Source organism: Ovis canadensis, chromosome 4, assembly GCF_042477335.2.
Source record: "Ovis canadensis isolate MfBH-ARS-UI-01 breed Bighorn chromosome 4, ARS-UI_OviCan_v2, whole genome shotgun sequence".
NCBI lineage: Eukaryota > Metazoa > Chordata > Mammalia > Artiodactyla > Bovidae > Ovis > Ovis canadensis.
This window is the reverse complement of record NC_091248.1, coordinates 46,509,302-46,527,813: the sequence shown is the minus strand read 5'-3', so window position 1 is coordinate 46,527,813 and position 18,512 is coordinate 46,509,302. Positions and strand designations below refer to the sequence as shown.

At 41.9% G+C, this 18,512-nt stretch overlaps 1 protein-coding gene across 9 annotated transcripts in view; it reads left to right on the top strand.

Annotated features, from left to right (window-relative positions):
* IGF2BP3 (insulin like growth factor 2 mRNA binding protein 3) overlaps positions 1-18,319 on the top strand; it is a 149,181-nt gene extending 130,862 nt beyond the window's left edge. For 5 of the 9 annotated variants that reach the window (XM_069587682.1, XM_069587677.1, XM_069587683.1 and 2 more), the window contains 6 exons: positions 1,161-1,286; positions 8,696-8,815; positions 12,361-12,435; positions 14,802-14,933; positions 15,640-15,753; positions 16,043-18,319. In XM_069587682.1, the coding sequence (XP_069443783.1) occupies positions 1,161-1,286; positions 8,696-8,815; positions 12,361-12,435; positions 14,802-14,933; positions 15,640-15,753; positions 16,043-16,141 (666 nt within the window). In that variant the 3' untranslated portion in view covers positions 16,142-18,319. Of the gene's footprint in view, positions 1-1,160; positions 1,287-8,695; positions 8,816-12,360; positions 12,436-14,801; positions 14,987-15,639; positions 15,754-16,042 lie in introns of all 9 variants that reach the window. The other 4 variants (XM_069587678.1, XM_069587681.1, XR_011256635.1 and 1 more) reach the window with 3 other exon arrangements.
* The last annotated feature ends 193 nt before the right edge of the window (positions 18,320-18,512 follow it).

Sequence of the window (18,512 nt, the reverse complement as noted above, 5' to 3'; positions counted from 1 at the left end):
CACCAGTTTCCTCATCTGTAAAATGGGGCTCCTGCCTACATTGCATGCTTATTAGGATTATAATAGATACAGTGCATATATAAAAAGCTACTTTTATGAAGAGAAATTTAAAACCTAGTTACTTGTAAACCTTGACAATAAAATAATTTCAAATGACAAAACAAATCTGTGTGCAGGTAAGGTAATTAAAGTGCATTGCTGCCGTGCCATGATGGATGGAATGGTATGGAAAATGTAGCATTTCAAAAGTCCATCTTGAATTTTCAAGCAAATGATTGAAAAAAAAAAAAAAGTTCCTGTTGGGCCTGCCATCTGAAACGTTATACCTGAAAGAAGGGAAAGTGTAAAAATGATACTGCCGTCGGGAGAAATGCCTTAAATGCTAACCATTTTACCCCCACATGACTGCCTCCCTACCTTCACATGACCACTGCTCATCCAGATGTTTCAGGGTCACTTAGGAGTAAATCCCAACCCACACACGCCTTGTAAAAACAAGCTTGAGGATGCTCGAGTCTGAACTCTGCAGTCTCCACCTTATTTTCTCAACCCTTGGCAAATGAAACCAAAACCAAATCCATTTCTGGCTCCTGGATCCATTCCAAAGATAGGTTTATTTGAAGGGACAGGAGGAGGATGGAACCTGATTCCCAAAGGCTTGATTTTGTTTTGATCTATAGACTCATGACCACCAAATTTTTTTCATGGAGTAAAGATCTCTTAATATTTGTTATCTGTTCTTTTTAATGAACATAACTTGTTTGCTTGCTTCTTCAAGTCATGCAAGATACTCAGTCTCTCTACTGTGTGCCCAGAGTGTACAGATAACATGGATGTCTGAGTACCGAGAGCTGCTCCTAAAGGCAAGGAAGGCTGTGTTTCCTGCTTGGAGAAACCTAGTGTGCCTTCAGATCAGAGAGGCGGCAGACAGCACATGGAGTTTAAAATAGCAAGAATTATGTGCAGACATAACCTGTAACCCAAAGTACAATCACATGGAACATCTGCTTTGTTTTAAAATTTAACTCACAAAATGATTTTTTTCTTTACTTGACAAGAGGTCACAATCTGGATATTATCACATATAAATGCTTACTTGTACTTGATGTTGTAATTGTAAAATGAAGGGACTTTTTTTTTTTTTTTTTTAACCATTGCAGCTTCAGGCACATCTAATTCCTGGATTAAATCTGAACGCCTTGGGTCTGTTCCCACCCACATCTGGGATGCCACCGCCCACCTCAGGGCCCCCATCAGCTATGACTCCTCCTTACCCACAGTTTGAGGTAAGACAGTGTGCCTTGCCTTTCCTTATGGTTGAAGGGGGTGACATCAAGGGACACGGTCAGACTTTGTTGCCCTCAAGTGGTGTGACATTAAATGCTAATTGGGGAAAATCTTAAGGCAAAACCTGACCCCCGTATGACCACTTGTCAGTTTGGATCTGGTACAGGCTTTCCACTTCTCATCACTAGGACCTTCTTCTCTTTGTAGACATACATGAGTTATTTCTTTTGAAGTTCTTGGGTGGCAGGGTTTTCAGCATATGTTTTCAGATATCAAAAGAAAAATTTGAGACTCTGGGGAGGGGGAAAGAGGTTTCTTATTTTCAAATGTAAAGGAGAGGATTTTGAATAAGGTTCCTTCATCCTGAACGTCACCTGAAAGGTCAGTAAAGACTAGATACGTTTTCCATTTTGAATGTTGTACTTTATTAAGTGGTGAGCTCAGATAGTCTTGCCCACAGATCTGCTGTGTATGTGTGTTTGTGTGCAGACATTAAACAGCTTTTATTTGTTTTGTAAACAGGTGTGTCATTAGGAAATAATTGTGTTAAGAAATTGTAATTTTTGTATTTGCTTTTTAAGAGTAGCATTTTCCCTGAGGTGAGGTTAGAAATAGGAGGCCAGTGATAGTATGAAAATAAATGCAGCCTAGCAGACACCGTATACAAGAATTTTTTTTTGAAAGATTGCATTATCAATAATAATTGATAATTAATGCACTCAGTTGCATTATCAATAATGAAGACAACCATGTGAAATAAAATTAACGTTCTAGGAGCTTCCTTCTTGAATTCGTTTTTCTGTCTCTTTCTTCCTGTTTGACTCTCTTGTGACATAAAGTTGCAAGTGGTAACTGCCCCACCACACTGAGGGAAGTGTTCAGGGAGAAGGTGGGGGCGCTGTTCTGCTTGGAGCACTTACAGAATAAAAAGCCACTGGAGTTCTGCAAAGAACGCGGGTCATGAGACTGATCGTATTGTGTCCCTGTAAGAACGCGGCTTTGCTTTGCCTGCCCTTGAAGCCGCCAGCGGCTGGGCGTGCTTCTCAGCTTCCGCTCTGCTCTTGCAGCCTGTGTCTTTCTGCCGTTGCTGATGGCGACATTTGCATCTTCCCCTGCCGCTAACCTGCCACTTCAAACCTCTTTGGGCCTAGAAACCATGTAACAAAGCTCCTTAATCTAAAGATAGGTATCAGAATTTTATATCACGTGTGAACAGACTTGATTCTAAAGCTTTGTGGGGCTTCCCAGGTTGAACTAGTGGTAAAGAACCCGCCTGCCAAAGCAAAAGACTTAAAAAACAAAGGTTTCATCCCTGGGTTGGGAAGGTCCCATGGAGGAGGGCAACCCACCCCAGTATTCTTGCCTGGGAAATCCCATGGACAGAGCAGTCTGGCGTGGTGTCACACAGGGTTGGACACGACAGAAACAACTTAGCACGCACACCCACAAAGCTTTGTACCACAGCTAAAAGTGATGTGAAGTGGCTACTGTGTTTGTAGCTTGCTGCTGAAGAGGATGGGTGGAAAGAAAGCAAGCCCTGGAGGAGGCCCTGGGCCCCACCATCTCTCTGCTGCTGTAGGTCAGACTCCTCTTTGCTCTAGGCTTCTTCACTCATCCACACAGTGAAGAAACTGAGCTAGATGAATGATCTCTAAGAACTGTTCTTTCCAACAGTTTTAATTTTTACAGAATTTCGAATTGTTTCTTACAAATTGAAGGTTTGCAGCAACCTGAAATGAACAAATCTATTAGTAACCATGCTTCCAGGAGCATTATTTTTAATCGGGTATGTACAGCTTGACATAATGCTGTTGTACACTTGTTAGGCGACAGTGTAGTAGACACTTCCATGCACTGGGAAACAAAAAAGTTTGTGCAGTTCACTTTATTCTGATACTCCATCTAACGCAGTGGCCTGACACTGAACCTGCAGTGTCTCTGGGGTGTGCCTGTGTTTAAAAACTGGGTTAGAGAATTAAAGGTCGGTAGGTGTTTGCTCTCAGCACTTGACAGCACTCCCGCATTACTGTCCTGTAGACGTTCTCACCGAGAAGTCAGGTTACTCACAAAGATAGTCTCTTTATCCTCAGTGCCTGTAGGTTAGTAGCAAATCTCTGTGTTTACTTTATACATTGCCTGGCAAGGAGTAGGTATTGATGACTAAATGGTTCAAAGACTGACTCTTTTTATGCACTGCTTCCTCTTTTAGAATTGTTTCATTTTTCTGCTCATGTTTTCTCACTTCTGCTTTGCAACATGAAGTAGAATTTGATGTATCTCCTCTTTGGATAAATTCCTTGTCTCTGTTCTGTTCCAAAACTTTGCCCGTCCCTCCCCCTAAAATGTACTCTTCTTCCTAAACCTGCCAGGTTGGTGTTTCCAATATAGCCAAAGAGTTGGTTCTTCCAGCAGACAAAAAGTCCCTAGTTCCTGCCTAGCAGCTGGCTCATGCAGTACTTAATTGGCAGACTTTGAGTTTATAAATGACAGGAAATGCTCCTTTCAGAGATGCTCAAACAGTAGGGAAGAGGCAGTTGCCAGCTAGTGAGCAGAGGAGCTGGAATTGGCATCACATACAACAGCACCCATAGCTGGATGGTTTGGCAGCTTGCATTGGGGTTGGCAGAAGTTAGCTCAAGAGCTGTTGTCTCCATCATTTTGATAGTGCCTTTGGAGTCTTCCCAAGCCTCTAGAACAGCAGTGTAATCTTAAAATTGCTAACTTTCTGCTTACAGAAGAGACAAGAAAGGTGAGCACTTTCTTGGGTCTTATCTACTTTGAAGTGGTCTTTAAGAAGCAAAACTCTAATTTGAAAGGGACTGTTAGATCAAATGACTTGAATGGCGTCTCAGTCCTCCTCTTTAGGATGTCTTATGGAGGGGTGTGACTCATTTGCCAGTAAACAATTTCAAAGTAAATAACTCATTGCATTTGTTGTCTCTAAGAGGTCTTGTACTTAGTATATGGAGAAACTTTCTTTGCCTTTCTTAAAAAAGACTTAAATAGTCTGTTCAGGTCATGAAGTTGAGTAAACTCAATTCCAGTTCCAGGCCAAAATCCATTAAAACGCAACAAACGAAACAACCCCCAGGAGTATGTATTTTACAAGCCAAAGGGAGATGCTGGCATCCTTCCAGTTTCCTGGAGGCTGGTCTTGTTGGCTGGCATGCTTGTCTCCGTGCCTTTGTGATGTCTTAGATTCTGTTCCCCACAAAGTAAATACACTTAACCTTACTGTTTGCTCATTCTTCTATCTCCTCATGATAGATGATTAGGAATTACTCATTGGCAGACTTCACCAGTTAAGCAAACTTTCAGTTGAGCAGCTTTGTTCTTCTGTTATTTCAAGCTATAGCACAGAGGCTGCCAAGAACTCCAGAGGAAGTGCTGCCAATAGGCATCTGTCAGAAATCCACTGGGAAGTGGCTTGTGGCCTGAGTATCATTCACCTCTGAGGGTTTAGGAAGGAGGGTTTGGGGTAACGCAGGTGAACACTAACCTCCATGTGAAGAATGTGTAACATGAAAAGGAGAAGCTGATGCATCTTCTCAAAACCACCTCAGTCTCAAATCCACAGGTGAAGGAGACTTGCCATAACCCATTGTTATGGCTTCTGAACTTTTAAGTAAAAACTATTTGCTTATTTGGGTGTCCTAACCTGAAAGCTGAGCGCCGAAGAATTGATGCTTTTGAACTGCAGTGTTGGAGAAGACTCTTGAGAGTCCCTTGGACTGCAAGCAGATCCAACCAGTCCATCCTAAAGGAGATCAGTCCTGGGTGTTCATTGGAAGGACTGATGCTGAGGCTGAAACTCCAATACTTTGGCCACCTCATGCGAAGAGCTGACTCATTGGAAAAGACCCTGATGCTGGGAGGGATTGGGGGCAGGAGGAGAAGGGGACGACAGAGGATGAGATGGCTGGATGGCATGACCAACTCGATACACATGAGTTTGGGTGAACTCCGGGAGTTGGTGATGGACAGGGAGGCCTGGCTTGCTGTGATTCATGGGGTCGCAAAGAGTCAGACACGACTGAGCGACTGAACTGAGCTGAACCTGAAAGCATGGCTTACTGTTCACAGTCCCATATAAGACTGGGCTGGTTTAATGACTGTCCGGTAGACGGGAGGTTTATGTGAGGTGCCTTATACTCCTCGAGGAAATTTTGCTTGGGAACTAACTTATGGTCAGGGATGTGCTTGTTGGATATGAAACTGGACAGAGGGATCTGGGTGGCATTCAGAAAGGTCTTCATCAGGCTGCAGACATCTGATGAGTCACTTTCTCATTAAGGTGCCATTGGCAAGAGCACAAGCCACAGTCCCTGAGTCTGGGGCACCACCTCCTGGCATGCTTCCTTCACTTCCTGCCAGCCTGCCTTGTAGATTTCTGTTCTGCTTTCATCCCAGCGTGGACTGCTCTTTTCTGCATAGCAATGCTTTCTTCATGACTTTGCCCTTCCTTCTGCTTGGTCCTCTCAGTCCTTGTCCCTTCACTGCCATTCCTTTCCCAGAGCTTCACTCAACTTACTCTACATATTCATTCATCATCTCCTACCTCACTCCCACCTCCCCAAAGTTAGTGACCTTTCAGAAGCACCTGCAGCCTCTCATCTGTCACTGTATGGAAGGATGATTGTTTTGGTTCAGCTTTTGAGAGGACAGTAGTTATGCTTATGGGTTTTTCTTGCAGCTGTGGGGGTCAGTGTGTTTCTTCTAGGCTGAGATGCTCAGGCTGTACTGTGAGGCTGGGGGGCTTTTGGTCTGATGGTCCTGGTACTTTTGGCCGCTAAGAACATTCAGAAGTTATGCTGTGGGCTCTCAGGAAAACTACTTTTTACTAAACAAATAGCTTTTCTCTTAAAGATATGATAAATCATGCTATTACTTTTTTTCTTAGTTTTAATTAATTGCTAAGAAGCATAGAGCCAAATTTGTATAATAGCATTTCTGATTGTCTTTTCTGTTGAGGTCCCTCTGTTCTTATTTCTTCACTTCCTTCTAAATCTTCTGTATTTTGTAAGCAGTATAAAGTATTCCTGGAACATGGCCCAGAAAGCAAACAATTACCTAGTCATGGCAAAATACAGTGGGGCAAATTTTGGCAAGTTACGTGATAGATTTAGTCTGATCCTTAGAAAAATCTTTAAAAAAAAAAAGTCTTTATTACTGCCAGACCCCTGACTCCTCACCACCCCCCTTAAAAAAAATGTACTCAGAAGAGTATTACATGGATGTTCTTAGCGAGACAAAATAGATCCTATCTTTACTTTAGAAGGGCTTCCCTTGTGGCTTGGCTGGTAAAGAATCCGCCTGTAATGTGGGAGGCTTGGGTTCGATCCCTGGGTTGGGAAGATCCCCTGGAGAAGGGAAAGGCTACCCACTCCAGTATTCTGGCCTAGAGAATTCCATGGACATCCATGGGGTCGCAAAAAAGTCAGACACGACTGAGCAACTTTCACTTTACTTTAGAAAATTAGTTAATATACAAGTTTTAATTTAAGGACCACAATGACAAAATTAATTGATATTAACATTGAACACAGTTTATAGGCAATGTCATCATTAATTCAGTCCTATCCAGTTACTATGAAAGGCCTTAAATTGTCCCTCTGGAATAAATGAGTTGTGTGCTGTGTTCAGCTGTGTCTTACTCTTTGCGACCCCATAGACTGTAGTCCACCAGGCTCCTCTGTCCATGGGATTTTCCAGGCAAGGATACTGGAGTGGGTTGCCATTTCCTTCTCCAAGGAATCTTCGTGACCCAGGGATTGAACCCATGTCTTTTGCATCTCCTGCACCGACAGATGGGTTTTTTACCACTGTGCCACCTGGGAACCCCCTGCAATAGTTTATGGTAATTGCATAACGCCCTGGCAGGCTGTGATGTGTGGTGCTTCCCAGAAAGAGGCGTTGTTCCTATGACTCGGAAATACTGAAGGGTGAACTAATTTTATTTTTTGTTCTTCACTGATGAATAGCAGTAAAAGTTGATTTGGCCAGGTTGTACAGGACAGGCCTCTCTGACAAATCTCTACAGGCAAGAGTTTAGTGGGAAGGCAGAACCTCTTCTGGTTTGTGTGTTCTAAGAAAGCTTACAGAGCCCCCAGGGAGACTTCATTAGGCTGACAGCTGTATGAAGACCTGCGGTGTGTTACAGCATCCTGGGAAACATAGGAAGTACCAAGTTGTAAAGAATATAGTGTGCACACATCTATTTATACTGTTGGCTGAAGAAACACAGTGTCCTGATCAGAGAAAAGTACAATGGCTTTTGTCAAGAATACTTTCTAGAGTTGAATTCTGGGTTAACTTGAATAGGAACTGAAGGGGCACATGGTGCAGGGGTGGTTAACAGAAAAAGGAAGAGGCTTAGAAGAGCAGAGTTCCGATTTTTCTGTGTCGGAAACAAGACATAGGGTCTAGAATCACACTACTTTAATTTTCTATGCATGGGAAAGGCACGTTTTAAACCAAAATGACTTCCCTCTGTCTTTTGCACATTTAGTGACTGTAAGATAATTAACGTGAGAGTTTAGAAATATAAACTTTAAATGTTCATGTTGCAGTCCAGCATTTTTATTACATAAAATCTTAGAAGTACTTGTACATGGGCACAAGATTTATGTTAAGAGACCTGACTGTAGTGTTAGACAAATTAGTGAGGAACTGGAAACCGTGCTTTCCTGAAGTGTTCCCAAGAAAGTCCTCAGATACAACATAGCTGTCAGGGATGGATAGAGGAATTGGGGTTTGGGGGGGCCACTTTTCTGTGATGTGCTTATTCTCATAATCCTTAAGAAAGTTTCAGTTGACAGTGTCTTACAGGTGCTTTGGATGGATGTGTGCAGACGGACCACAGACTTGTCGATTTCCTTCCCTTGGTCTAGTAGAGCGTCTTTCCTTTGTGACTCCATTAAACTTCTTTTGGGGGGGGGTGTGAATTTTTTAATTGAGGTATAACTGACATACATTTTCAGGTGATTCAGTATTTGTATATACTACGAAGAAAGAAACTGAAGACTTAGTATGCTCTCTGTCCCCACACAGGACTTAAGGGGAGAAAAGGAAGTGGTTATTGACACTAGCAATCTTGGTGTGCGAAGAGTGGTTATGTCATTTGGTGGACCAACATTAAGTGCCACAAGATTTGTTGTAAATCTGTAACTCAACATTTCTAAGCTTTACGGAAATTGTACACAGAGAAGTGGTATTATTTTAAATACTAATGCTTTCAGGATGAGTATGAGAACTTCCCAACCTGTTAGGTAGAGTCATATCAACTTACTGTGGTGATTCTTCCTAAAACTATGCCAGTATTCCTAACAGTACAAGAAGGCCCCCCCTCCCTGTGCCCACACCACAGCCTGACCTGTGTCCACTGAGCATGGATGTCCTGTCTTTCCAGCAGCAGTCTGAAACAGAGACCGTCCACCTCTTCATCCCAGCGCTGTCTGTAGGCGCCATCATCGGCAAGCAAGGGCAGCACATCAAACAGCTGTCGCGCTTCGCAGGAGCGTCTATTAAGGTACAGTCCTGCCAGCTGCCGCTCTGCTGCTGCTTTAAGGGCAGCGCGTGACAGAGACGTGAGTCTTTCTGTCACTCTGTGAACTGAATGTAGCCATCTATACTGGGGTTCCATAGGGTGTCATAGGAAACTCTGTGTAACACCACCAGCTTAAACAAGGTAAGCTAAATTCTCTCTCCAGAAAAAGCAGTCTGGAGGTAAAGAGCCCAGCACTGGAGTGGGGTTCTACTCTGCCATGTCCTTGGACATAATATTCCTTCTAGCTCATCCCCGGGGGTGGCCTTAGTCCCTTACTCCCTCCCAGATGACCCTACTGTATGTCCTAACAATCAAAGCTGTAATCCTTTTGTTTTAAGGAATACACAAACTGACATAAGTCACAGCTTTCATCAGGAAAACATCAGTGTACTAGAAGTTTTGTTTTGGTTATGTCTCATAAATATTCGAATATAGTACCAAAAAACCCACATTGCACTCAAGTGTTTATAACATCTTTATTTATAACTGGGAAATGGGGAAGAAGTCAACTAGGAAATGCATGAACTGTGGCTTATCTATATAATAAAGATTCAGTTCAGTTCAGTCGCTCAGTCGTGTCCAACTCTTTGCGACCCCATGAACCGCAGCACACCAGGCCTCCCTGTCCATCACCAATTCCCGGAGTTCACGGAAACCCATGTCCATAATAAAGATTACTTAGCACTAAAAAGGAGGGAGCTGTTGATAAAGACCACACATATTATGCTAAGAGAAAGAAGACTCAAAAGGCTAGATACTGTATGACCCCACTTACGAAAGTTCTGGAAAAACAGAACTATGGAAATGGAGGAGAAAAATCAGCGGTTGCCAGGAACTGGAGGAAGGGTTGGAGACAAAGAGGCAGCAGAAGGGAATGTTGAGAGCGCTGGACTGCTGACTGTGGTGGCGCTTAGAGCTGCGCGCTTGTCACCCGTTGAGGTTTAGTGTGCATAAACTGCACAGTAAAGCAAAGGACATAGGACAGCCCTCATAGGCTCTCTTGTAGCAAAAGATTAACAAAATATGTGAACAGAAAATGCAGCCAAAATAAACAGGTAAAGGAAAAGACGGTGAAAAGACCAAGTGGTGAGCTAACTTTACTATCCTGTTAGTTTCCTGATTAATGAATTAAATTAAAACATGCTCATGCACAAAAAAGAACCGACCAGATACTTTTTGGAAAAATTCCAACGTTTTATGAACAAGAATTGGGTATTTAGACACCGGGCTCCGTTTCTTTCTTGGAATTTTGATGATGAGGGTATAATGTTTTTCTTTCCAAGAAGTCTGAAACATGCATAATGTGAAACGTGCCCTAGCACTCTTAACACTTGGCTAGATTTCCATAATGTAGATTCCCATGTAGGTACTTTAATATGTACCTGTATGTCTGGTATCACCCAACCATAGTTCTTTGTTAACTTAATGGACAGTAAAACTGTTCCAGATTTCTCCGGCACAGTGGTGGATTACGTTCTTTCGGTCATATTGTCATATACCACCTTACTCTTCACTTGGCGTCTACACAAACGGATCCGGTGCATCTTGGGGCACATGCTTTCTTCTCAGCTTCTCAGACATTAGAGCGATTTGTACTCCTAACCTCAGTATTAAACTCAGTATTAAAATTCAGTTATACCTCAGTTAACATTAAAAGCCAACATTCAGTAAACTAAGATCATGGCATCTGGTCCTATCACTTCATGGCAAATAGAAGGGGAAACAATGGAAACAGTGACAGACTTTATTTTGGGAGGCTCTAAAATCACTGCAGATGGTGACTGCAGCCATGAAATTAAAAGATGCTTGCTCCTTGGAAGAAAAACTATGACCAATCTAGACAGGATATTGAAAAGCAGAGACATTACTTTGCCAGCAAAGGTCCGTATAGTCAAGGCTATGGTTTTTCCAGTAGTTGTGTATGGATGTGAGTGTTGGACTATAAAGAAAGCTGAGCACCGAAGAATTGATGCTTTTAAGCTGTAGTGTTGGAGAAAACTCTTCAGAATCCCTTGGACTGCAAGGAGATCCAACCAGTCCATTCTAAAGGAAATCAGTCCTGAATATTCATTGGCAGGACTTATGCTTAAAGCTGAAGCTCTGATACTTTGGCCACCTGATGTGAAGAACTCACTCATTGGTAGACTCTGATGCTGAGAGGGATTGGGGGCAGGAGGAGAAGGGGACGACAGAGGATGAGATGGCTGGATGGCAGCACCAGCTCAATGGGCATGAGTTTGAGTGAACTCCAGGACTTGGTGATGGACAGGGAGGCCTGGCGTGCTGCAGTCACAAAGAGTTGGACATGATGAGCAACTGAACTGAACCTCAGGATATGAGTGCTCTCATCTCCAGTCCTCTACCACCAGTACTGACAAAGACAAAAGTTCTTTTTAAAAAAGAAAGCCAGGGACATCCCTGGTGGTCCAGTGGTTACGATTCCGTGCTGTCACTGCAGGGGGCTGCAGGTTAGATCACTGCTCAGGGAGCTGAGATCCTGCAGGCTGGATGGCCCAGTGAGGGTTATGGGGGAGGGAAATCAGAATGATACCTTCTTTCTAGGGGTTTTCTGTGAATAATTCTGAGTGTGGCCTAAAATAATTCTCGGCTTTTTTTACAGATTCAAAATTAGTGCCCAGCGTAAAGTAGGAATAGTATTTTGGGCCTAAGTAACAGAAACGTTAGCTTTATTTTCAGAGAGTGAGAAAGCATGCCTCTGTTAAAAGAAGAAACCTGGTCTTGATTTGTAGCTGTGTAGGACAGGGTGTACTAGACTGTCAGTCATTGATAGTGATCATACTGAGTGCTAAGTGCGGGCGGTAGCTTTTGTAGTTTTTGCTTCCCACTCCCATTATTTACTATAAGGGGTTGCTTCTTGCACAGCACATGTCAAGCAAAAATTTTTTCTTCAAACAATTCCTACCAGCCAACTGTCTAAACCCTTTCTTACTGAGGGAACGCTGGCTTTTTCTCCCTTCAACAGTCTCTGCAGCATATCCCTGGCCTGGCCTTTTGTGTGATTTCATACACTCTGCCAAAATAGTCTGAGTTCACTCTTCTGTCAGATTAACGTTTACATGTTACTCCAATGAGTGTACTGTGGGGGGACGTACATACCATATATCTATACTATGTATACATACCTCGTTATAGATTTGTGACCCCAGCAGTTTCTTGCACTTGTGGGAAGCCCAGGGTGTGATGCTGCGTGTGGGACCAAGGGCTGGTGCAGTGAGGAGCAGCATGACGGTGGAGCCAGACACGCGCTCCCTTCAGTTCCTCTCGCCTGTGTGACCACAGGCCAGGTGACGACTTCTCTAGCCTTTGGTCTCCGTGTTGGTGAAGTGGGCCAGGTGGAGTGTAAGCATACAGGAGGAGGCAGGAACCGTAACTAGTGGACCCGTCTCTCTGTAACTTTCTTCCGGAAGGCTTATTTTCTGCATTTCAGGAAGTCATGTGCAGTTTGCATAACGTTTTTTAATCAGTGGAACTGGAAAGTGTTGTGACCTGCGTCTGGTCTGTTACAGATTGCTCCAGCTGAAGCACCAGATGCTAAAGTGAGGATGGTGATTATCACTGGGCCGCCAGAGGCTCAGTTCAAGGTACGTGCCCTGGAGTGTGCGCACAGATGACAGATGAATGCCTTTTTTTCAGAAACTCCATAACCTGGCTTTTCCCTTAAATAAATCCAGTACTCAGTAGAAAGAATCTCTCAGTGAAAATTGCTGAGACTCGGAACAGAGTAGAAACGTTCCCCACATTATGTTTTAAAAATAAGCCAAAACCTGTGTGAGAGTTGTGTAATGGTCGCTGGGTTTGCCTGTCTCCCAAGGGAGAATTTGCTCAGTGCCTTGTTAGCAGAGGTGAAGGTGAGGTGATAAGAACGGTCTGTATGCTTTGTTACACTCAAAATTTTCCTCCTACCCCTAAGAAGCTTCAACCTTGACTTCAAATGTTCCTTTTTCCTCTTACCCTTGAGTTAACTTCAGTTAATGCCCTGGTCCACAGTTTCTCGATGAGTCACTCTAATCTTCAGAATTTTAGAGGTAGAAAGGACAGGGACTCTTGAGGCATCTGTCCTGGTATGCACCACCGGTCATTTTGGGGGGCTTGGGGCCAGAATGCCTCCCACTTTGTCCTGAGAGGGGTACAGTAGGGGATGAAGACCAGCCTTTGCAGCCAGGCTGCTGGTTCAGGTACCAGCTCTGCCATTTACTAGTAATACTACCTTAGGCAAGTTACTTAACCTTTTCCTAGCTAGCTCCTCATCAGTAAAATTGGTGTTAAAAACATCCACAAAGTTTAAACAAGGTTACATGGTTTAATAAATCAAGTGGTTAAAATAGTGCTGGACACATAGGAAACAGCAGAAATGCACTGGTGGCGTTAAGCAGACCTGGGATGAATCAGACCAAGACCATGCCAGAGCCTCAAATTCACACATATGTACATACCTTTGAGTATATGATTTCTTCCACAAAACTCAGTAGAGTGTCTGGGTTGTCACAGGTAAAAGCAGCTACTCAATTCATTTACCAGAAACCCCTGTCCTGTTTCTACTACTTAGCAGCTGTGTTAACAGGACAACGCTCTAAGCCTCAGTTCTCCTAGCTCTAAAACGTAGCTAAGTTATAAACCATCACTTTTCTTTGACCTCTTTTTCCATGGGCCATTTTTCACTAAAAATCTGAAATTTTTTTCATTTCATTTACAGGGTACAGGAAACAAAAGGAGGTGCTTTGAGATGTAGGTACAGTTGGCTAGGCTCAGACTCAGGTCAAGAAATTTACTTCTTCATACCAGCCTTGTGGTCCTAGCAGTTCAGATCAAAACTCAGAAATGCTGAAAACTACATCCTCCCCCAGATATTTATAGGACCAGTTACTTTTAGCCTAAATATTAAAAGATACATACAAACATCAGTTATGTTCTTACTGTTTTATAAATGGATCTTGTAATTTTTATAATGCATGTATGCTGGGAAATTTAGAAGTTGTTTCTCTATACCCTCCGTTGCCCATGTTGTGCACTAGTCTTAAACAGGACATGTAAGAAAAGCTCTAATGCTTCAGTATCAGTTATGTGATCAGTGATAACTACAAATTAAAGATCTAAGTATTAGAAACAGATCTAAATATTAGAAAATAAGCTCTTAAAATCATAAGAAATACTGTTTTGGAGGACAATATATATCCTTTGTGTCCTTTGACTGTGTGAATAATTATACCTGTGGCCTGAGACCTTGGGGATGACTGAAATATAGGGTACTGAGATGAATTTTTTAAATGTCTGCAACCCCCTAAAATGAGCGTACCCCTGCACCGATGGAAACATGCTTTGTATCTGTGTCTTGGTCCTCTACTGTGGCAGCCTGTTGGATGGAGCCATCTCTGGCTTCTTTTTCCTCCGGTGTATACCAGAGCAAATTTGTCCTTACACATAATAGGAGATTTGCTGTGTATAATTTCTGGTTGTATGCAGCAATTGACAGGGTGTTTGACTATATATCAGTTGTATATGCTAACTTGATTTTGTAGCTTCAGTCAAAGTAGAAGCCATCTGGCTAAGATGAAGAAATGTTTGACAGAAAATATCCTTGCTGGCCCATTCAGATATGAGCTTGGCTTCTTGTGAGCCTTATGTGGGTGGCTCTGTAGTTCATTCAGTCTCTGTTACTCCTGAAAAATGCAGTTACTATCTTACTGCCAGCAGGAGAGTTTTACCTTTCAAGACTGCAGAGCAAACAGCCATTCAACTGCCGCACCTGTGATGCAGTCGCCACTGCTGTCGCCCTTTTCCAGGGCTTCCTGCCGTCTCTGGGGCAGCAGTCCGCCATCAGATGCAGATAAATCACTGCAAAGGGCTGCTCCAGTGGATCCAGGCCGTTAGTTTTACCCACTGTAAAATTAATGAACCTTTTGGCCTTTCCTACATGAATGACACTGATAGGCTATGTTCTCATCTGTAGGCTCAGGGAAGAATTTATGGAAAAATTAAAGAAGAAAATTTTGTTAGTCCTAAAGAAGAGGTGAAACTTGAAGCTCACATCAGAGTGCCATCCTTTGCTGCTGGCAGAGTTATTGGAAAAGGAGGCAAAACGGCAAGTACTTCAGCAAAACCTGTGCAGTGGTATGACAGGGAAAGCATCGAAAGGTACTTAGGAGTTCCACGTCCCTGAATTTGGGCTAACTTATAAAAGCAGGACACCTGGGCCAAGGTTTGGAGAAGACTGCCCTTTGTTCCTCCTGAGGGTTGGGTGTCAGCTGCTGGTGAAAGCAGCGCCTCTCTTTCAGACCACTTTGTGGGAGAGGACTGTCTCCTGAGGGGCCTTTTGCATTTTTCTGTTGATAAACATCAGCTTTTTATTTCTATTGTGCAAAAATACTTAATGACTTGAAAAGACAACTTTAGAAAGTTTTATCTACCTTTATAACTTACACCTCTAGAACTGAAAACTGGTTTCCAGTTTCTCTTTAACATATATAACTTCAAAATTGTAAACAGCTTTGAAAATGACTTGGAAGTGATTGCAAGTATGTTTTGGAATCCGATTTTTAGGGTTTGAATTTGGCTTTGTTATTGACTTTTATGTAACTGTAGGTAAGTCAGTTTCATTGGGGCTTAGTTTTAATTATCTTGAAATGGGACAATACTAATAACCAAATAGAATTATTGGTATATTAGATGAGATTTACAAAGACATAGCTCAGTATTTTGGTACAAGTGTTCAGGAAATGATAATTTTTTTAAAAAATAAAAAAACCCCAACAGTTCCACTTAACATGATTTCTGCTTATCTCCTTCAGGTGAATGAGCTCCAGAATTTGTCAAGTGCAGAAGTTGTTGTTCCCCGTGACCAGACTCCTGATGAGAATGACCAAGTGGTCGTCAAAATAACTGGTCACTTCTATGCTTGCCAGGCAAGTGGGCTCCAGTGTGTCAGGGCAGCTCTGCAGCTGCCTTTGCAAATGGAAGCCATTCTCCCATGGGTGTCTCCATGCCATATAAATATTCAAGGCTGTGTTTGATGCTTAATACATTAAATCCCCCTTTCAGCAGGTGATTTTAGGGATTCTGCTAGCAAACTAATTAGTATGTATCTTTAATCTTCAAATTTTAATTTGAAGTTAATTTTTAAAATGGAAGAGGTAAAATAACTTCCTGCAATATTTGATCAGGTAGAAGTTTCAAGGCCCTCTCCTTTTGCAGGTTGCCCAGAGAAAAATTCAGGAAATTCTGACTCAGGTAAAGCAGCATCAACAGCAGAAAGCTCTGCAAAGTGGACCATCTCAGTCAAGGCGGAAGTGAAGGCTCAGGAAATAGCCCACCACAGAGGCAGACGCCAAACCAAAGACAGACTGCTTAACCGACAGCCGGGCGCTGACCCCTTACCCAGCATCACATGCACAAGTTTTTACCTAGCCAGTTGTTTCTGAGGACCAGGCAACTTTCGAACTCCTGTCTCTGTGAGAATGTATACTTTATGCTCTCTGAAATGTATGACACCCAGCTTTAAAAAAAAAAAGAAAAAAGAAAAAAATGAGGGGGGAGGGAGGGAAAGAGACGAACTCTGCACTTCCCTTTTGTTGCATTTCTCAGTATAACAAATATCTAATTTTTTAAAATATTCATTTCTCCATGATGCCAGAAATTGGTTTAAATGGTGCATTCATGAAACTCAAATAAAACTAGATTGCTCCTAAGTCCAATTGTTAAAATTGGATCAGAACAGAGTTATTACAAGTACTTAAATGTTAACCTATTAGCATAGAAAAACTGTTCTCAGTTTAACACTAACATAAATAACCTAAGGGAAGTGCTGAATGGTGTTGGCAGGGGTATTAAACGTGCATTTTTACTCAACTACCTCAGGTACTCAGTAATGCAATGAAAGCAAAATTGTTTTGTTTTTTTTTTCTGAAAATTTTATATACTTTATAAAGATAAGTCCAACTGTTTTTTAAAAAATAAATTTAATTAGCTAACAGGCAAATAACTGAAAAATTTTACTTCTGGCTGGCGACAGTAAAGCTGGAAAAATTTCACGTTTTTTGAGGCTTCTGACAGTTATTAGTTGGAAAATCCAATAAGTGTTCAGTGATACGGAGCAGTGCCTATATTTGGAGAGCAGCAAATACCTTTTGTTTGTGGTAGGGAAGTTTTTGATGGTACTAACAGAGCAAAGTGGTTGCAGGAGGTTTTGGAACGACTAGTTTTAAATGGCTTCAGGAGACTTGTTTTTCTGTTTGGCTATGTGATTGAATGCATAAATGCTTTGTGCTTTTGACTATCACTACCTAAAGTAAGTGTATCTATGGAGACATGCAGCCCCCATGAACTTAATCAATTGACTGGCAGGAAGAAAGCTTTAGCTTGCCTTACAGGATGCTTAGTTTGCCAATACACTTCGGACCAGTTGGTCTATGCTTGGAGCAGACCCCAAAAGAGTTGCTTTGTGAAGATCAGTGGGGCAGTCAGATGGTGTGACAGTGTTTAAAGGCAATAAAAAGGCTACATCTCCATGTGCCAGGCACTGTCATGAGCCTCAAAGTAAGCTGTTTTGAAGATTTTAAGCAATGATAAATCAAGATAAATGAAAGGCCACCTACAATATTATATACAGTGCAGGAGGATTTCTGTATTCTCTGCAACCAGTTATCTGAAAATAAGTCAAAAGATAGAAAAAGAAGAACTTTGGAAATATAATTTCAATGACTGTGATAATACATTTGACCTTTGCTACTGAACGCATTCACCCATTCCTTAACTTGATGGCAAAGCCTGGTATGTACAATTACATGGGTGTGAGTGGTCTCCGAGGCCACGCTGCTCTCAGAATTGTGTTGCTTTTGTTCATTAAATAATCACAGTCATCATATAATACTGATCTGAAGGGCAGATATAACCCTTAAAGTATCATTTTGCTTCATTTGTATTTCAAGATGAATTTCTACACGGACTAGGTAAGTTTTTCTGAAGATCACTGTATCAATTAAACATTTTGAAAATGACTTGAAATGTTTTTCTAAATGTTTTCAGAAAACCAGTTTATTTTGTAGTTTTAGCCAAAAAGTGCCCTTTTTGTCACGGAATTCATCAAGCGTTTGTTTTTTCTATACAATGAATTGCTTAAAAGAAGTAATGGACTGGCTTTCTGGTTGGATTTTGGGTAAAATGGGCTTAAGGCCAGAGCTCTTCCTCAGTATTTGATTTTTCAAGCTTTTTTTAAAAATACAGATAGGTGCTACATTTATATCTGCCTGTTTAAATTCTGTCATATTTCTCTTCTAGCCTTCTAGTGTGGCAAATCATGTTTTCCTTTCAATGAAGCATTGGTAATGGAGTATCTGGTAATACTAGGAGGGAATTCTGTAATTGAGTTGTACTCGCCACATATGGATCATTCCTCATCTGTAATGTGCCCCCAGTGCAGCTCCATTATCCAGATACTTTGATGCAGAATAAAGTACTTCATTATTAGGTGCAGCCTGGTGTGTAGTACGTTTTATTTTTGGCATTTCAGATTACTGTGAATGTCCTGAATTTCATCAAAATGTAAACTTCGTATTACTAAAAATCCATGTCAATCTCGAGGTAGGCACCAGTATCTACTACTGGCCTTACTGTGAACCTTGATGATAATACTGTTACATATGAACTGAGAGTGGAAAGGTAAGTT